Source organism: Callionymus lyra, chromosome 19 (assembly GCF_982586985.1).
Source record: "Callionymus lyra chromosome 19, fCalLyr1.hap1.1, whole genome shotgun sequence".
Lineage (NCBI taxonomy): Eukaryota > Metazoa > Chordata > Actinopteri > Syngnathiformes > Callionymidae > Callionymus > Callionymus lyra.
The window spans coordinates 10,427,015-10,440,649 of record NC_141836.1 but is presented as its reverse complement, the minus strand read 5'-3'; the positions used below and the strand labels follow the sequence as shown (position 1 = coordinate 10,440,649).

Here is a 13,635-nt window from a genome sequence, read left to right as displayed (position 1 = left end):
TTTCCATGTTGCCAAATATAATAGAGCGACGGAGTGACAGAGGCGGGCGAGGAGGACGTAACACGCGAAAAAAAAACTCGTAAATGAAGTGTTCGCGTTTTTGCAAATGCTTTTCTATCTCCGGCGCTCGTGACGGACCCTCAGAAAAACTGAAGCACCAAGTCATCGAAAGAGATTTGGTGAAACGTACTGGAAACAACTGAATGTAACAATCATTAAACACATTACTTGTCTGATAGGATTCATTTTGATCAATATTTTAGTTTTTTTTCTTCATAAAAAACAATATTTAAAGAAGAGTAGTTCCGCTCTAGCTGAATTCCAACAAACGATCAGCTTAAAAGCTCCAGCAAAAGTAATACATTATAAGTACCGTGTGGATAGGTTGATATATAAGAGGACGAGTGGTACTGTATGTCTTCAGTATTATTCAAAAGTGTCTCTTGGGTTATAAAGTGGAGCATTTATGTATTAAATTACAAACCAACGAACAAAGCGCAGTGAAAGTATGATGTATTCTATTCAATGTTAATCTTTGTATCCTTTTCTTTGCGTTATTTCACTTTGTTCTTTACGTTGGCACTTTGTTCTTGTTTTTATGAAACTTGCGGTTCCTGCTATTGTCTGCTGTGAACTGGAAACCCAATTTCGTTAAGGAGATCTTCAGAGGGATTAATAAAGTCCATCCATCCATCTATGTATCTATCTATGCATCTATCTATCCAACTCCATATCTATCTATCTATCTATCCATCCATCTATGTATCTATCTATCTAACTCCATATCTATCTATCTATCCATCTATCTTTGTATTTATCTACGCATCTATTTAGGCATCTATCCATCTATCTATCATCTATCTATCCAGCAACGCAGCTATCTATCTACGTATCTATCTACGTATCTATCTATCTATCTATCTATCTATCTATCTATCTATCCATCTATCTTTGTATCTATGTAAGTATCTATTTAGGCATCTATCCATCTATTTTTGTATCTATCTGCGCATCTATCTACGCATCTATTTAGGCATCTATCCACGCATCTATTTAGGCATCTATCCATCTATCTTTGTATCTATCTTTGTATCCATCTATCTTTGTATCTATGTAAGTATCTATTTAGGCATCTATCCATCTATTTTTGTATCTATCTACGCATCTATTTAGGCATCTATCCATCTATCTTTGTATCTATCTATCTTTGTATCTATCTATCTTTGTATCTATCTTTGTATCTATCTACGTATCTATTTACGTATCTATTTATTATTTATTCTGGTGTTAAAACCATCACTGGACACAAGACCAAGGCCTCTCTGACTGCAGTGGACACGGTGGAGGAGGCAAATGGACTGAACAACTTTTTCAACAGGTTTGAGCAGGTCACCTCACCCTCACTGCTGCCCGCCTCAGGACCTGCCCCACCTTCTTGTGCCCCCCCTCAGCTCCACACAACCACTTCCCAGCTTCACCTCACTCCAGGTACAGGATATACTTCGGAGGATTCGTCCAGGGAAGGCTGCTGTGTCTGCTCGACTGCTAAAGACCTGCGCTGCTGAACTAGCTGAGCCGCTCCAGCATGTCTTCAACCTCAGTCTACGGCTGGGGAAAGTACCAACTCTGTTGAAGACTTCCTGTATCGTTCCAGTCCCTAAAAAGATCCGACCGAGCGAGCTGAACGATTACAGACCGGTGGCACTGACTTCGCAGCTGATAAAGTCACTGGAGCGGCTGGTACTCAAACATCTCAGGCCACAAGTCCAGCACGCGCAAGACCCCCTGCAGTTTGCCTACCAGCCAGCAGTTGGTGTGGAAAATGCCATCCTTCACCTCCTGCATCGGACCTACTCCCACTTGGATAAAGGAAGCGGTTCAGTGAGAATCCTGTTCCTGGACTTTTCTAGTACCTTCAACACTATCCAACCCACTCTGCTGCAGGACAAACTGACTAAGATGCATGTGGACCCTGGTCTGGTCTCCTGGATTACGGACTATCTTACTGATCGACCACAGTATGTCAGGCTGAAGGATATAAAGTTTGACACTGTGGTGTGCAGTACAGGAGCACCTCAGGGGACAGTACTGGCCCCTCTCCTCTTCACCATCTACACTTCAGACTTCTGCTACAACTCAGAGCTGAGTCTCGTCCAGAAGTATGCTGACGACACTGCCATTGTTGGATGCATCAGGGACAACAGCGAAGACGAGTACAGGAGTCTGATATGTGACTTTGTGGACTGGAGTGAGAGGAATCACTTGCAGCTGAACACCTCAAAGACCAAGGAGCTGGTCTTGGACTTCGGGAGGTCCAGGACAAAGCCACGTCCAGTGTCCATCAGAGGCGACGAGGTGGAGATAGTGGACAACTATAAGTACCTCGGTGTGTGGATGGACAGTAAACTGGACTGGTCCTGCAATACAGACCATGTATATAAGAAAATTCAGAGTAGACTGTACTTTCTGAGGAGGCTTCGATCATTTAACATCTGCAAGAGGCTCCTCTGCATGTTCTACCAGTCTGTGGTGGCCAGTGTCATGTTCTATGCTGTGGTGTGTTGGGGTGGAAATGTGTCCAAGAGGAGTGTCAACAGGTTGGACAGGTTGATCAGGAGCTCTGTGGTTGGAATGAAGCTGGACTCACTGGTGACAGTTGCTGAGAGGAGATCATTGAACAAACTACTCTCCATCATGGATGATGACAGTCATCCTCTCAGCACTGTCATCAGTAAGCAGAGAAGCAGAATGAGAGCACGAATGCTCCTACCCAGGTGCAGAACAAATAGACTCAGGGACTCATTCATCCCTCGGGCTATTAAGTTGTACAATTCTGAGTTTGGGGGCAGGAGTGGAGTGAGAGTATCTGGATGTTCTGTTCCATGTTAGTCTTTGTATCCTTTGTCTTTGTTGTTTTTCTTTGACTCTATGTTCTTTGTCTTTATACTTAGATTGTGTCATCTTGTTCTTCCGCTTATGTTCTTTTCTTATTTTATTTTTTATGTATTATTTTTTATTGTTTATGAAAAATTGCTGGCTACTGGAAAAAACAATTTCCCGAAGGAGACCTCCTGAGGGATCAATAAAGTTTTACCTTACCTTACCTTATTTAGGCATCTATCTAACTATCCACGCATCTGTCTACGCATCTATCTATCTATCCATCTATCTTTGTATCTATCTACGCATCTATCTACGTATCTATCTATCTTTGTATCTATCTACGCATCTATCTATCTATCCATCTATCTTTGTATCTATCTACGCATCTATCTATCTATCCATCTATCTTTGTATCTATCTACGCATCTATCTACGTATCTATTTAGGCATCTATCCATCTATCTTTGTATGTATCTACGCATCTATTTAGGCATCTATCCATCTATCTACGTATCTATCCATCTATCTTTGTATCTATCTTTGTATCTATCTATCTTTGTATCTATCTTTGTATCTATCTTTGTATCTATCTATCTATCTATCTATCTTTGTATCTATCTACGCATCTATTTAGGCATCTATCCATCTATCTACGCATCTATCCATCTATCTTAGGTATCTATCTTTGTATCTATCTATCTATCTTTGTATCTATCTATCTATCTTTGTATCTATATACGTATCTATTTAGGCATCTATCCATGCATCTATCTACGCATCTATCTATCTATCTATCTATCCATCTATCTTTGTATCTATCTACGCATCTATCCATCTATCTATGTATCTATCTACGCATCTATCTACGTATCTATTTAGGCATCTATCCATCTATCTTTGTATCTATCTACGCATCTATTTAGGCATCTATCCATCTATCCATCTATCTTTGTATCTATCTACGCATCTATCAATCTATCTTTGTATCTATTTACGCATCTATCTATCTATCTACGCATCTATCGATCTATCCATCTATCTTTGTATCTATCTACATATCTATCTACGTATCTATCTACGCATCTATCGATCTATCCATCTATCTTTGTATCTATCTACATATCTATCTACGTATCTATCTACGTATCTATTTAGGCATCTATCCATCTATCTATGTATCTATTTACGCATCTATCTACGCAGCTATTTACGTATCTAACTACCAATCCAACTATCCATACCACCAAGATTTTTTATGATAAAATCATCAATCAAAAATAAAAACTATCAATTTAGATTGTTTAGACAAGAACAGGTATAGACTTATCTTTTGCAGCTTATTCCCTAATAGTACTCCTGGATCGTATCCCAGTTTCTTCAGGCAACAGGCGGGGGACACCCTGGACAGGATGCCAGTCTGTCGCAGGACACATTTAGACATACAACCATTCAAACACACTCATACCTACGGAAAAGTTCCCAATCAACCTCTGTATGTTTTCGGACTGTGGGAGGAAACTAGTCCCAAATTGCCTCCTGCCGAACTGAAAGCGAACCACGCTTTTTGTGGCGCTATAATCTGAATATTATTTAGCTAGTAAAGTACTTTAAAAGGTTATTTACTTTAATATATTTTCAGTATTTCTCCCCAATCCTGAACTGTTAGCAGCGCTCCGTCATATTTTGGTGTCACAGCCACAGCTATGGATGTGAATGCATTGTCAAACTACTATTGACCAACGCTCAGCATCATATGTGCGGCTCAATATTGACAGAATTCTGCAGGCAAGGGTGGCGACCGCACTCTGTTGGAAAAAGTATGGATTCTCCATCAACATTTCAGCATAAAAAAGCTTTCAAATATCAAAAAGAAGAACTTTGTCCATGATAGACGAGAGACGAATAGATCGACCTGACAAAGTGTTTTGGATATAATCACGTGGAAATATTATGTGGGTTTATGTATGGGTTCTTATCTTTACCATAAATGGTGATTATAAAATGGTAGAGTTGAATAAAAGTTGGTAAGAGTCTGAAGTAAAGATGTTTCACTATATTGTTGGCTGGTTCGTGAGTACTTTAAAGAACCGCCACCAGCAAGAGATTACTTAACTTCTCTTCGCATCTGACCTCAGATCAGAGTGAAGCAACATTACGTAAAAATATATATTTATTTTCTCAGTTGTATTCGTCTTATTTTACATGATGTACAATCTAGATTCTTTAGGTGTTAAACCGTGTGATAGTTCAAGTGGTTTTCTAAACTATTAGCCAGAAAAAGTGTGAAAATGCTCTCCAGGCACAGACTTAAACTGAGCTGGTTAAGATCTGCTGGCTTTACTTTACTTCCGCTGGCTTTTAGAGGTTTCACTTCTGCAACTTTTTTTGGAACATAATAAGCTTTGGATAAACCAGCCAGCAGCCTGTGCGAAAAAAAAAAAGAAAAAAAGAAGACCTTTTGGACAGATCAACACAATGAGGATGTTCCTTGGCTGGACCGTTTCCAGAACACTGCACTCAAGTGGTAAAACACGCCTGCAGTGCACACACGAAAAAACACGCACACACCTGGGGCAGCAGTGCTGACTGTGCGCATTTTTACTTGTTATCGTCATCAGCACTCAGAGGAGCAGATGTCAGCAGATGTTTACAAGAACAGGGTCAGTTGAAGAAGGAAAAAAGAAAAGTCAAAATACAGGAAGTGTAAGGATGTAAGTGGGTAAGCAATATTTGTAGAACTCTTTTCTAGACCAGGGTCACAAAGCGCTTAAACAATCAAAACAATACCCAATAAAATATATGCTTAAAATATCAAGAGACCACCGAGACAAACACAGGAGTCTCAGAGAATCAAGGAAAAGCCTGCACGAGTAAAAGTGTCTTAAGATGTTCTTGACGTGAGGTTGTTTAAATTGTTGAATTTAACTGAAATTAACTTTGAAATAAACACGGTCACGCATGTGTCTCGTTACTCTATACCAAGACTATTCCACATAAGACCCAAAGCCAAAAATGGGCTTGGACTACTCACAGTCCTTTCATCCATGAATAATGAATGTGTTAAGAAAAAAAAGTGGTTGAAACTTTGGTCTTGGATAAGTGGCATTTCGCTATTCAGCAAAGGCTTCTTTTTAAAGGTAGGGGCTCTAGTTTAGACAAAGCAACATGGCTGACGTAATGTTCACCGGAAACAGAAAACTTCACAGCCACGATGTCTGTGCCGCCAACATGGAGTGCATCACGAGAAAACACTGAGCTGTTGCTAGTTCAATACAAATGCGTTGAATTATTTATGACATTGTGCATCTATTTTTCCAGCGTTCAACAGGAAACGGTAGTAAAGGGTTGACCTGCCCGCAGGCTATTTTAACCCTTGTGTTTTCTCAGGGTCAAAGTGACCCGAAGGCTAAAAAAACAACATAAATAAACTTACATAAATACATTCACAGGTGGATGTCATTCACCTTGACCCAGAGACAACAGCTGGGGATACAACAAACACATTTGTTGACAGGCCAGAGGGTCACCTTGACCCTTAAGTTTAATAGCTATTCCTTGCGAAATTACATCACGATACACCCAAGTGTCACCAACAACCGAATTTAAAGTTCTTCCTGATTCTTAGTAGACAATTTATACTAAAAAGATATGAAACTTTTCTCTACGGAAAGAACATAAGCTCTTAAAAAAAAACCCACCTACTCATTTCGACAGGCTCTTAAAAATGACGGTTGAAAACTGGGATTTGGAAGCGATACATGGTAGCGTTGATGCCACTTGGAATGTCTGAATGAGAAAGAAATATTGTAAAAAAAGAACTACACTTTTGTTCGTGTAGATCTGTTACTATCAACTAACATCTATCTTTAACTTATTACCCTGGCTAGCTCAGGTACGATACACTGTATCCGTCAAAGCCGTAGCCGTAGAGTAGATCGTTGATATTCCATCAATATTAACCACAATATAAACTTTTGAAGAGGAAGCAAATCAATGTGATATTCTGTGATATTCAGTTCAAAGATCTACTCCTGTATTTTCATCTCTTTTGCAATGCCGTTTGATATCCATGCGAGGGGGTTCTCACTTTTGCTGCATCATGCCCTCTCCAAAACCACGCTCAATCCAGTGTGGGCAACTCAACAAAAAAAAGAAACTGCTTTGCTTCCCTGCCATAATCTTCCCCAGTGCAGTGTGGGATTTATTGGATCACTCTCAGTCACTTGAAGAGCCGACAACAGCCTGGTGTGATTTCATAACCAACATGTCTTCATGTCCACTGCTGTCAAACCTTGTCATTGTTTGCCGATCCCCGCGTCAGTACAAGCCTGAGGTCAACTCGTTCCGTCCTGTGACTCAGAGGCTATTTTCCAGCATCACAAAAAGAGCTCAGATATGAACGTCTGAGTCAAACTATTCCCCTCTTTCCTCCGTTTTTGGCTGCATGTGAGAGAGCTTTCAAGAAAGAAAAAAAAAAGCAATAGTACTATTAACTCCATGAGTCATCACTGCGTTTCCACAGCCTTCCTTTCTGCATGCACGTCCAGACCCCTCTCTTTGAACGCTGGTGTTTGTAGAAACGAGGATATGATTCTCGGTGCCCCCCCAAAATCAATATTGAAGCCGTTTCAATGGTTGGAAGGTTGTCCTACGGGTTTGGGTCTCACCGTTTTTTTTTTTTGGTTTGCATAGCAACAGCGATCCCTGCGACTGTCGTCAATGTCACCACTTCTGACGGATCTTCAAGCTCGTGGGACGACTGCAACCCTGCAGCACCCAGGGTTCAAAGCCAGGCGGCGGATGCAGAACGGAATGCAACGCTTTGCCGTTCGTAACACTTGTTGATGCTGCTAAGATAGTGTTGCCAGGCAACAAGCCTAATTCCGGGCAGATGTACAATACATTTATTGCAGGAGTAGAGAAAGAATTAATAGGAAAATAGTGGTCGGTAAACGGAGCTAACTGCTTTTTTCCGAAGGCTTTTGAACAAATGACGATCCAAGCTTAAAAATATCTTTTGCATAATGCTATTAAGTCAGACACCATCCCTGTTCAAGAAGCTGTTAGTGGTTTGTTTCATGTGTCTCTGGAGTCTCGTGCTCTCCTGCAATTCCCGCTACAACTTCCACTCTGTAGCTCTATTAACTGATAAAAACAAGATGAATATTTATCAAGTCGGTGTGTTCTTTGATCTCGCCGTCTCAACAGGAAGGAAGAGCAAGACGGTCCGCTGCAACGTTTCCCCCCCCTTTAGAGGAGGGTTTCGGTGGGAAACCTTGAAAACATCCCCTCTCTCCCATTTCTTCAAGGCTACGTATGCATTGTGTGCCGCGGAACGTTCATTTTTGATCGAGGGTAGCGAGATTTTAATTGTGTGCCTGCGAAGAAAGTTTGTGTTGTTAGTTACATCAAAGCCCATGACCACATAAACATGGAGGAATCCAGACCGAGGCGGGCTTGGAGTCCTATAGAGCTCGAATGGATTTTCCCCAAGAAAATGTAACCATCTATCTTTTAAAAACCTTGAACCCTTCCATCATGTCTGGAGTCCCTTGCATGTGGTCTTGGACTTTGGTGACCAATCGGGATAATTTGAAATGGTAACTTACGGTTTGTGGTGGAGGGTGTGGGCGTGGTGGTTGTTGGAAGCGTTAGTCCTGTGCAGGCGCTCGATTCTGTCCTTCTCTTTCTCCACAAAGTTGGTGTTGGTTCCCGTGCTGGTCGAGGGCAGTCGGGTGAGTCGGCTGTGGGCCCGCGGTGGGTCCCTGGGCGGGATCGGAGGAGGGGGCGGTGGCGGGGCAGGGGCCTGCGACGTGAGTGGGGTGGAAACTTGTACGGGAATGGAAATAGAAGGCGGGCCAGTCATGGAAATAGGAACGTGGATTGAAGTTGTACTGGTGCTGTTGGTGCTGTTGTAGGAGTAGTGGTGCGGCTGCTGGTGGTGGTGGTGGTACTGGTGGCTGTGGTACAGGGGGATGGAAGTGGGAGGCTGCGGCGGAGCTTGGCTGTTGTGATGGTGGTAGTTCTTGGTGGACATGGACGATGTCGAGGTCTGAGTCGGAGGAGGCGGGGGAGGCGGAGGAGGCGGGCGAGGCTCAGGAGGAGGGACGGGGGGCGGAGGCGCGACGGGCTGCCGGTCCAGACGCAAGTCCTTGTTCTCCTGGCTGAGTCGGTCCAGTTGGACCTCCAACTCCTCGATTCGCTTGCGCTGGGTCTCCAAAAGCTTCTGTTGGCTCTCGATGATGTTGTTGAGCTCGAGAAGGTACTCCACTGCTCGGTTCGGGCTCTCGGGACTTCCCTGGCCTGGGCCTGGGTTGGACTCCATAGCTAGAAGTTCTAAAGCGTTGTACGCCGAGTATTAAGTCAAAGTGCTGCCTGAGTCAAAGACGTGAAACTCAAATGCTTAACTAACGGATTATAATAATAACTGCGTTATAAACTGCTGCCGTGGGGTTACAGTCTAGTCTACAACCTAAACATCTAGAACACTACAGACTACTCTCTATGACCTTACAACCTGAATAGTGAAATTCCCTTCACCCTCCCCCCCACCAAAGGGAAGTGGGGGGGAGAGGACTGTCTCTTGTGGAAGCTTGAATTCAAGGCTCAGGATGGACCATGTCTCTTTTGACCTCCGGCAGGAGCAAACGTTGAGTCTTTAAACATCCCCCAGTTCAGTCAGGTGTTCAGGCAGCGGCCCATTCAGAAAATAGAACAGTTTCCACCAAGAGTCCTCTAGAGTTCCCCCTCGCGCTGAAGTTGAGATCGAGTATCAGTCAGTTAGCCGCGTCCACATTCCGCAGATGACGCCGCAGTTCAAGGCCGTGCTAGCGCTGGTTTCGACTCACTCACTCCTCATTGTTCCAGATGAGGCAGTTTGTATTGAAAATCAATGGACGACTCCAATGATTGGACGGGGAAGCGATATTTTTTAAAGTCCTGCAGTGGAACACAATCTGCCTCACCCTGTAAGAACAGATGAACGAGCAGACTAATCATCAGCGTCCCCGCTGAGTCCCTCCGAGCACCATGGTGTCTATCTCGACATCCAAGAGCCGCGAGAGATTCGAGAAAAAAACCCCAGAGCCCGGTTCAAAACGAGAGTCCATAAATGAAAGCGGTACGTCCTTCAAAGATCATCTTCTCATGAAAATGGAAGGAAGCATTCCCTCCCCGCGGTCCGAGGGGACACGAGCAGAAGTTAGCTTCTCCTCCTGCTGTCCATCTGTCAGATAAATTGATGTTACGAACTTAAATGTCATGTCAGATCTTTAAACCAGTCCGGTGGAGATCCTGGGGTTGGTTACAGTCATTCTGTGGACTCCTGAGCCTTTGGAAAGCATCCAGTCATTCTAAAAAAGGAGGAGAAGAGACAAGAAAAGTCACTACTTAGAGTAGAAAAATGTGACGGGAAATTAAGGAGTTTGTTTGGTTGGTTGTGCGAAGCTACACGTTAAGTTCACGCGTGTGTAAAGGAAAGGAAGAAAACATACAAATCAACAGGAGGCTGATTTAGCACTCAGAGTAGATAGGAGTGAAACACATATTAGATCTAGTGGCTACAATCATCATTAGCACTCGTTTTTTTTTTTTTTTTTAAAGAGATGCTCGAGTCCTCTTGATGCATACAATCTCCTGAAGGGTAAATTTAGCTACAGCTGTCGTCTTCACCTGCGTGTGTGTGTTTTCTGCAACTGCATCTTGACTCTTACTACTCAGTGAATCCTCTTCGAGAGACACAGTCAACAACTCTGAAATCAAGGGACCGTTTTTTTTTTTTGTATCCACTTGTTTGTTTGCTCACAGCCTAAAATAGAAAACAAAGTAGTTGCCTGGTTTAAACCCATGTTGAATTTTCATATGGTGTTACAGTGTAAATGATCCATTAGCTTTATATAAAACCTCTGACAAATTTGGTTGTGACACTTTTTTTGCGAGTCGATATCAAGTAACGCGGCTTTAAAATGCTATTTTTAAAATCATCAATACTCAACATGTAGTACACCAAATACTGTGCATTGGGTATCGATCGAAAATCTGATAACGAATATCTTCACTTCGATGCCGGTTTCTGGACGATACTTTTTTCAATACAAATTTCATAAGATCAAATCTAAAAAAACAATTTCCTCTCCAAGCTGACAGTATAAATAACAAATTTCATTTCAATATCATCAAGTGTTTGATCACGTGTCGGTATTAAATCTAGCACCCAAAGGATGTTTTCGATACTTGGTACTACCAAAGGATTTTTTGATCCTGAAAGAAACTGGCAGCCAGTGAAGAGTGAATGTGAGTTCTTCTACTAGAGCCGGTCAGAATTCCGAAGGATTTCGGTAGGTGCTGCAAAAAGACGGAGTTTCGACACCCAGACCTACTTGGGATTGAGTTCAGGGTCTTGAATGTGGTCACTATAGTCTTTTTCTTAGATCAAAGCTCATCACAACAGACAGGCTTGTAGTGTGTAAGAAAATATTGATAGCGTTAAATATATTTTTTCTACGATACTGCATCGATACAAACAGAAATGTATCAATTATTTTTTATTCTCACTTGGATTTGCTTGTATAATTCTGCAGTAAAACTCACACATAGATCCCTCTGTTTTAATTCAGGACGAACAGTATCGCAATAAATCAGTATCGTGACACCCAACGCCAGATTCTTACCAACACACACCACAACTGCACTACTGGTTGCAACCGGTTAAGAAGGAGACGCACATCATCAAGCAACGCTCACGTATGGATTGAAGACGACATGGAATCCCCAGAATGTAATCAGGAAAAGTCACTTAAATGCCTCCACACTTACACACAGAAACACACACATCCAGCTCACGCTGCACCGTCACTAATATGTACCAGCGCTACAACAGCTACATATTAATCGTTTTAATGAAAAACCATGCATCACTGTCGACTCACTTACCAGTGTTACACACATATGCACGCACACAACCTTGGAGACGCAGCTAAAGGCAGCAGAAGGAATGGAAAAAGCAGGCGGCGAGTCTCACAGGTTTTTTTTGGTGGATCCTGAAGGAAGGATGAAGGTGTTGAGGGAAGAAGAGGGAGGACTATTGATCAGCACTGATCTATTTCACTCCTCTGTTCCTGCGAGGAAAACAATAAAGCCCGCAGCCTGACGCTTCTCCGGTATTTGCTCGTCGTGTCTTCCTCCGCTATCTTCCCTCGTTCGGTCCTCGTTGCAGAGTCAATGTCTAATTACCATTCCTTTGCTTCCGACAGCCCGAGAGATCCGCCGCTGCAGCACTGATCCTCCTCCGTGTGAGCTGGAGCTGGTGGCGACGTGCTTCTCATGGACGGGCTGAATGTTTTTCTCTACTGTCGTGGAAGGGAAGGAAGGAAGGAAGGAAGGAGGGAGGAGGTCTGGATCCAGACAGACAGGATGGAGGAAGGGATGAAGGAGGTTGGAGCTGAGTAAAGGGGGTATATATATATGTGGGAGCGAAGGGGAAGGAGGAAAGAGTGTGTGAGGCGAAAGCGTCACGCAGCAATAAACGCGACATTACAACCTGATGTAATGCCGAAGAAGGAAGATTATTGAATCTGCAGCCTGGGAGATTCATATCAGGTTCATAATGAAGCAGGTCGAAAAAAATCATCCCTCAAGAAACACACCTCCAGACACCTAAACCTCTTCTCCAAAGACAGGTAGTCGAGTGAGATTCTTTCCAGTTCATGTATTTTTATATATACGATAGAACCAATGGAAGAATGTGATGCCAACTATACACAGATTTAGGACTTTCTTAACACTTACTTTGGACAAAATGTCTCTCTGCAGTGTGTCCTGGGTCTGCCCTGGGTTAGAGATCCCTAGCACTTCATTGATCTTGGATCCTCTTTTTTTTTAAACATTCATTAATTCTCTTCTTTTTTTTTCTGAACCCCTTTACAATAAATGACACACAACAGACAAAACTTTGACCAACTACAGCAATGATTAGATATATTTTTGGTCAAACCTCATGAACTCGGGTTCCTTTTGCACGACTTCAATAAAAACACAACTAACACTATCATCCTGCAGCATTCTGTCAACCCACTCACATTACAGGTAATTCATATGTTCTTCAAAACCTTAAATCCAGATGAAATTTAAGAAATCACCACAATAACCCCCCAAAAGAAAACCCCTGAATATTCAGACAATTTATTTTAAATGAGGCGCTATACAAACCAAAAAGAACACAAAGGCATCATAAATAAAAAACGTTTTCTAAATAATCACAATAGGCGTTTGGAAAAAAAGGAAATAAATGATGGTAAGACTAAGTCATTGAAGCCAAAGTATTTCCTAGTATAAGTATATCCATATAACTTGCTTGGTTTGTAGCTCTAGCCAAGCAAAAAAAAGGAAAATAAAAAATAGGTTAAATATAGAAGATTCTAAATTCTATTAAGCTAAAGGTGTAATAAAATGGTTTATTTATTTATATTCAAATGTACTCAACATAAATCATAATATAATTATGAACAAAACGTGACAAATTTATTTTGAAATATATATATATTTGTTTCCTTTCAATTGTTTTTTAACACATAAGAAACACTTTTTTTTTTAGTTTGACTTTCTAAAAGGGGGCTACAGTAGTTAAACCAAACGGCCTCATGTGGCCCCCGAGTGTCACTTTAATACGAGGACTTTATTCGAAAAGATAATTTAAGGATAATTTTTTTCCACATGTCTTCACAGGATAAAGATCCAGAATCGACGCAAATCGCG

General features: G+C 42.0%; 1 protein-coding gene across 1 annotated transcript in view; it reads right to left on the bottom strand.

The window, feature by feature from the left end:
* The window catches only part of LOC148059445 (IQ motif and SEC7 domain-containing protein 2-like), a 105,121-nt gene extending 92,837 nt beyond the window's left edge, over positions 1–12,284 (bottom strand). The window contains exons 1-2 of the mRNA XM_087782106.1: positions 11,815–12,284; positions 8,493–10,235 (exon numbers count right to left, since the gene is read on the bottom strand). Of these exons, the coding sequence (XP_087638232.1) occupies positions 8,493–9,208 (716 nt within the window). The 5' untranslated portion in view covers positions 9,209–10,235; positions 11,815–12,284. The remainder of the gene's footprint in view (positions 1–8,492; positions 10,236–11,814) is intronic.
* Positions 12,285–13,635: the final 1,351 nt, after the last annotated feature.